The 6913-nt window shown below is 63.7% G+C and overlaps 1 protein-coding gene across 1 annotated transcript; it reads right to left on the bottom strand.

Annotated features, from left to right (window-relative positions):
- Positions 1–1525: 1525 nt before the first annotated feature.
- On the bottom strand, positions 1526–6213 carry ULK3 (unc-51 like kinase 3). The gene is made up of 16 exons (XM_074156118.1): positions 6066–6213; positions 5481–5621; positions 5154–5274; positions 4960–5064; positions 4719–4862; positions 4496–4578; positions 4231–4386; positions 4046–4151; positions 3863–3903; positions 3662–3764; positions 3482–3546; positions 3261–3339; positions 3134–3174; positions 3004–3051; positions 2835–2889; positions 1526–2540 (listed from the first exon to the last, which is right to left on the bottom strand). The coding sequence occupies exons 1-16, from the start codon at positions 6165–6167 to the stop codon at positions 2524–2526; spliced, it is 1407 nt and encodes a 468-aa protein (XP_074012219.1). The 5' UTR covers positions 6168–6213; the 3' UTR covers positions 1526–2523.
- Positions 6214–6913: the final 700 nt, after the last annotated feature.

Raw genomic sequence — 6913 nt, 5'->3', positions numbered from 1 at the left:
TCCTTTTCTTTGCGGTCAATTAAACCTCCCCGCGAGCCGCTGCGGGAAAAGGGATGGCCCCATCCGGCCCCTGGTGGCATCACCCCTGCTGCTGGTCTGGATCCCAGGATTCATCCTCATTAAAGTGCCCTGGGATGGGGTCCGCATGCCGACCCGGCTTTCCCCAACCCTCTCTCTAAAAGAGTTTGGACTTGCAGCACCGAGAAACCCACGGGATGGGCACAAGGAGGGTGATAAACTCACCTGCCACCCACCCCCCCCCACCCCCCTCCGTGTCCCTCTCTAGGTGACAATCTGGACCCAGGAGTGATGCACGGGAGGCTCTGGATGGGGAAAAAGCCCTCGGAGGGGCTGGATGGGTCGGAATAGCCTTTTTCAGGGTTGGGTATCGATGGCTGGACACCAATGACCGTGACACGGAGGGGAGGAGGAGGCTGGAGCTGCCGGTTGCCGCCGAAGCCACGCCAAGTGACAGAGGCCACCATCACATCTGTCCCCACGCTGCTGGGCTGGGGACTGCTCGCTTCGTGCCTCCATCCCTTCAGTGACATTTTGGATGCCCGTGATGCAGAAGAGACTCGCATCATCCCTTCTTCCCCCCCACCCACCCCAAGCCCAGCTCTTCCAACACAAAGCCGGGGGCACCCTGAGCTCCGTCACCCCACACCCCCCCGCCCCGGGGAAGGGGATGGAGTGTCTCCCCACTTCTGAAGGCTCCGGATGCGGCCGTGTCTTCGGCGGAGCGTGAAGGCATATGCGATTATCCGCGCCGGCTGCCGCAGCCAGCCGGTTCAGCCGTGGCCCCCGGCGCCACGCTCGTCACGGGCCGGGGGAGGGCAGGGGCTCTGAAAGCTCTTTAAAGCCTCGGGGGATATAATCTCTGCTCAGAATAATAATAATAATAATAAAATAAAATAAAAAAAAAAACAGATACGTAGAAATGCTTTGCCACATCTGCCCGGGAAGCTTTCCAGTAAAAGACTAAAAAAAAAGCACATTATGGGAGAGCATTGGCGGGGGGGGTGTGAAGGCAGCAGGGATTCAACCCGGCAGCAGGGATTCAACCCAGCAGCAGGGATTCAACCCAGCCCCAGGGCCCTCCCCCCAAAAAAAAATCACCCACCCTTCGCTCCAGCCTCTCTCTGCCTTCCCACCCCCCCCCCACCTCCCAACCCAGCCCTTCCTCACCTGCCATCCAAATCTATGGGGGAAAATGTGATATATTTTTTTTTTATGTAATCTTTCGTCTTGTTCTGCCCGATGTTTTACACGCACACGTGAAGGGGAAAAAAAAAAACAAAAAACAACAACAAAAAAAACCCAAACAAAAAAAACCACAAAAAAGATATGAAGCAAAAAAACAAGGTCAAAGCTTTGGCTGCCTCCTGTCCCCGGGGAGGCGGGAGGAGAAGGGGGGGACAGGGCAGGGGGACAGGGAGGAGGGATGCCCAGTGCTCCCCGAGGGGCAATGGGTCACCTGGAGACCCCTCTCGGGTCTCAAAAGCACAAACCCCCAGAGCGGAGTAATTGGAGAAAACAAAAATGAGTGTTTTATTAAAGACAATAAATTACATTCCCGTGAAATACAGCAGATTGCGAGAAGAGTCCCGCATTTTGCAGGACGGGCAGACCCTCACCCCCACCTCGGTGACCTCTGCGGGGCAGGGGGGGGAGCATCCCAGAGGATAATTTGGATATTGGGGTTGTCAGAGCCCTGAGGAGCAGAGCAGGGAGAGGTATCGCTGTTGGCAGCCGCGCGACTGTCCCTGGAGGTGACTGATTCCTGCTCATCTGTTTTACCCCAATGACCGTCCCCGCGGAGGAGCCTGCACTATCCATTAGTCCCCGCTGAGCACCGGCCGCACCTCATGACACAAATGACGCAGGCAGCCGGTACCCGCCAGGCTCCCGAGCAGGTTTAGGAAGCCAAAGCCAGGCCGGCGATGCCCCAGCAGCAGGGGGGGGTGTGCCAAGCGCTGGGGGGCCGGGCGAGAGGTAGTTTCTGGGTGAGAAAGGCACAGGCAGCGCCCCCGACCCTGACCGCCCCCCCGCCCACCACCGCCGTCACCAACCACCCGGAGCCACCAGCGGGAATTTTGTGGGTTCTCCCAGAAGAATCGGGGAGGTGGAAGAAACATCCATCCAGAAAGGCAGGAGACATCGGGGGCGGGGCTGGTGGGGCCGGGGGGGAGGATATTCTGCTGGATCCCGGTGCCAGGATAAAAATACCCAGCCCGTCGCAGCCAGCTGAGGGAATTAGAGTGGAATAAACCTGCCGGCCCTGGCCAGGGGAGGCTGTGGCAGCAGACGGTCGAGGCAGGGCTGGCAGGGGGATGCCGCCAGCCCCCCGGGAGAAGGGGCAGATGGCCCTGCGGAGCCACCCAGGGAGAGGAGCCCAAGGGTGAGCCCCCCCCCGTTCCCCCCGAGGTGGTGGGGATGAAAAAGCATCGTCTTTCCCTCCGTCCCGCCCAACGGCATCTCTCTGGGGTCAGCAGCAGCATCCCACCAGCCGGCTCCTGGGCATCACTGCAAGGTACAGGCTGTGCCGGGGAGGAGGGGGACAGGGGGGCACTCACTGGGCTGCACACAATGTCACCCAGCCCCCATCACCCCCACGCCGGGGGACAGGAGGGCGTGCGGGGTCAGGATTAACCATGGGCAGGAACATCTCCATGGCTGCAGCAGCCATAGGAATATTCCCCACCCTAGGGATAATCCTCACTGTGGGACCGGAACCATGAGGGGGGAGGCTTCCCCAGCCATCCCCCCTTTTTGCCAAACCCCCTCCAAAAAGAGGAGAGGGGACAGAGATGGGGACAGAGATGGGGACTCACTGCTCCGGACGGGCTCTGCCAGCGCCTCCTTGCCCATGGACTGTGCCTCCCGCATCTGCCAGGGGAGAGGAATATTTTCCAGCCTGTAAACCCCCTCCCAGCACCCCCCAGAGCACCCCCCAGACATGCTCCAGAGCCTCCTCCCCTTACCCCCAGCAAGCAGTCATACCTTCATCTGATCTTTCAGGTACTCGGCTCGGGCCATCAGGGTCTGGATCTGGTGGAGAGAGAGGAACGTCCCTTCAAAGCCATGCCCAAGGAGGGGGACACACCGCCGTCCCCCCCTGGCTGGCACCCACCTCGGCATGGAGCAGCTCCCGTCGCCTCCCCGCCGGCTCCGCTGCGGAGGGAAGAGGGATGGGACGTGAGCCCTGGGGTGCAGGATGTGTCCCCCGCCCCGCCGCACCCGCCACGGCCACCACTCACCGGCCAGGAGGAGCAGCAGCTCCCCCAGGCTCTGCTGGTAGAGCTCCAGGGTGTCGCCCTCGTCTTTGCCTTCCTCCTCCTGCAAGAGACCCCTGGGATGGGGCGGCAGCCACGGGGTGGGGGGGACATGCCGGCCCCCTCCCCACCCGGGTTTCCTCCTTCCCTCTCCTTCCCCTGGGACCCCAGGGGAGAGGGGACCCCAAAAATCCAAGGACTCACACCTTGGCCATGGCGGCCGAAGCCATTTCCAGTGCGGTGACGAGCCGAGGCTTGTCCTTGGCCATCTCTGCAAGAGGGGATGCTGAATCAGGGCACACCCCAAGGCGGGGGGGGGGCACCCAAAAACCCCACCGGGTCCCCCGTTCCCGCTCCCCCAACACCACAGGGGGGTCCCCAAAAACCTTTAAGGATCTCTCTGGCCGGATTCCCTTGCTGCAGGAGGTTCTTGCTGCTGGAGGTGACCACCGCCTTCAACTCCTCCGCTCGGGAGATGTATTGCCCCACCTGCCCACAGCGGGGGGGCTGTGAAGGGACCCCCACCATGGGGGACAGAGGATGGGGAGGGATACTGTCCCCCACCTCCCCAGGGATTTTTGGCTCACCTTGGCCCGGATGGCTTCTTTCCGGCGAGCATCGTTTTCATCTGGGGGGGGGGGGGGGGGGGGGGAGTGGGAGGGGGGGAGAAAAGAGCAACCGATGACCAGGGTGTGGGGGGGCCTGCACCCCCAAAAAGCGCCCCCAGGACCCACCCAGGCACCCCCCACTGCCCCTTGGGGAGGACTCACAGTACAGAGCCGGCACAAAATACTCCAGGGCTTTGCAGTAGAGAGAGAGGGCAGTGGGAGCATCCCCCTCCTGGTCCTTCTTCACCGCCTCCACCACCAGGTTGGTCTGGGGGAGATCAGGGGGACATGCTCAGGGCTCAGCGCCCCCACATCCCCGGGGAGCAGTGCCCCGGCACCCCGCTCACCGCCTTGCAGAGGCTCTCGGGGCCAGGGACGTGCTCCATATCCACGAAAGGGTGGGCGAAGAAGCACTGGAAGGAGATGCGTTTCAATGGGTCCCTCTCCAAGAGCTGTCCTAAGAGATCCCGGCATTCTGGGGAGAGCTGGGGCCGGCTGGGAAGCTGGGGAGTGAAAAGTGTGGGGGGGCAGGGAGGGGGGCGGGGCTGAGACCACCAGCCCCATAGGGACAAGCTGTGAGATGCCACCCGCCTCCATCCCATCCCGTATTACCTCGACAGCCCGGTCGCTGCGGATCTTCTCCTCCAGTTCGGCAAACGAGCGGGAGGCGAAGGGTGGCCTCCCAAAAAGTGCTTCTACAGGGTGGGGGAAACAGGGGGTGGGGGTGAAGAAAAGAAGCAATGCTGGAGGGGGTGGGGGGGTGGAGGGGGATGGAGAGGGGGAAACTGGCCCCAAGCCAAGCCCCGGGGTGGGGGGGATAAAAGCCAAAGCCCACCGTAGAGGATAACGCCCACCGACCACAGGTCCACCCGGGCGTCGTACTGCTGGCGGCACACCATCTCGGGGGCCATGTAGAGCGGGGAGCCCCGCAGGACATGCTTCTCGTCCCAGGGGGACATGTGCTGTGCAAAGCCGAAATCTGCCGGAGGAGGGGCCAGGGAAGCTCATTTTTGGGGCGGAAGGTGGGGGGAGAAGGAATGGCCACCCCCAGCCCCTCCCCAGGGACGTGCCCTTACCTGCCAGCTTCAGCTGAGGGTTCTCCGGGGCACTCAGGAGGATGTTCTGCGGCTTGAGGTCCAGGTGGGAGATGTTGTGGTCATGGAGGAACTTCAGAGCGCAGGCTGGGCACGTGGCAACCTCAGTGCCAAGAGTCCTGGCCCCCAAAATCCCCGGGGAGGGTGCCCCACGGAGCTGGGCAAGGTCCCCTTACCGAGCTGCTGCAGGAAGATGCGGGCCACTTTCTCGGGGAGGATCCTGCGCATCCGGATGAAGCGGGAGAGGTCCCCCCCAGCGCAGAACTCCATGATCAGGTAGATGTGGTCATTGTCCCACTGCAAGAGGACCCCGTCACGCCACTCCGGCCGGTCCCACCACGTATCCCACCCACACAGCGTCCGCCTGGACTGGTTTGCCCAGTTGCTGGCAGCCAGCCCCACGGATACACCCTCGGGGAATCAGGATAGACCCCAGGACCTGGGCTGGATGAGTGCTGGCTCAGTGTCCCATCCTCCCCCCCCCGGGAAGCCCCCAGCCCCACCTGGAAGTCCTTGAGCTCCACGATGTGCGGGTGGCGGATGGTCTTCAGGATCTTGATCTCTGTCAGCAGGTTCTCCACCGACACCCGGTTGAGGCTCCTCTTGTTCACGCACTTGATGGCCACCACCTCCCGCGTGTCCCTCTGCCAAGGGGAGCCAGCCCTGGAGACACCCATCCGCCCAAACAGCCACCCTGGGAGTCCTTCCCCAGCCTGCCAGGGGGGTCCCGGGTGGGGAGGGGCAGAAGGAGCCCCTGGGAAGGGGGGTGACAGGGGACAAGTCCCAGGCTGGGGGCAGCAGGTCCCATACAGGGGCTATAGGGATGGCTATAGCCACCATGGGGGTCCTTCCCCAGCCTGCCAGGGGGGTCACTGGTGGGAAGGGGGAGAAGAAACCCCTGGGAAGGGGGGTGACAGGGGACAAGTCCCAGGCTGGTGACAGCAGGTCCCATACAGGGGCTATAGGGATGGCGGGCTGTGAAAAGGGGTGGGGGGTGCAGACTTGGGGGGGCCCGGAGGGGAAGACGGGCAGGTTTGGGGGTGGGGGGGGTACTGTAGGGGGACACCCCGCAGCGGGCCCGGCCCTACCTTCCTGTAGGCCTTGTAGACGGTGGCGTAGGTGCCAGCTCCCAGGCGCTCGGTGAGGATGAAGCCGTCCAGGCGCGGCGGGGCCCAGCCGGCCCCGGCCATGGCCCTCCCGGCCCCCGGCACAGCTTCCGCCTTCCCGGCTCCCCACGGCCCTGGCCACGCCCCCAGCCCCGGCCCTGACCACGCCCCCTCCTTGACCACACAACACCAGCCTCGATGGCCACGCCCCCGCCTCAATGGCCGCGGCGCCAGGGCCACGCCCCCTCTGCGCCCTAGCCACGCCCCCCCCGCCCTGACACGGCCCCAGCCTCGACGGCCACGCCCCCCCTCCGCCCTGACCACGCCCCCAGTCTCGACGGCCACGCCCCCCCGCGCCCCAGTAGAGCAAAGGATGGGGGCACAAAATGCGACACCCCCCCCCCCCCCCAATCCCAATCCCAATCCCCATCCCGGAGGGGACAGAAAGGGCCAGGGGTCTGCAATTAAAAGCCCCTCGGGCAGGGATACCGATCAGTGCTGGAGTTGGAGGCGGGGGGGGGGGGGGGGAGGAGGGGTGGCACGCGACTGTTCCCATGGTGCCTTGGCACAAGCCTCCACGTCCCATCTCAGGGGACAGCACTGGAAACTGAACACACCCCAAAACAGTGCTGGGGGGACATCTGTTGGGGGGGGGGGGGGGGGGAGGGGAAACCTGGGGGGGGGTGGGAATCTGCTGGGGGGGGGACGGACAAAGAAAAAGACATTTCCCCTCCTCTCTACCCACCCCTTGCTTCCAGGTTCTCCTTCGTTCCCCTTTCCCCCGCCTCTTAGGAAGCCAAGGCAGCGACGAGGTCAAAACGCAGCATCAT

The sequence above is a fragment of the Numenius arquata genome, chromosome 11 (assembly GCF_964106895.1).
Source record: "Numenius arquata chromosome 11, bNumArq3.hap1.1, whole genome shotgun sequence".
Classification (NCBI taxonomy): domain Eukaryota; kingdom Metazoa; phylum Chordata; class Aves; order Charadriiformes; family Scolopacidae; genus Numenius; species Numenius arquata.
The sequence above is the reverse complement of the archived record's forward strand: the minus strand, read 5'-3'. Positions and strand labels throughout refer to the sequence as shown.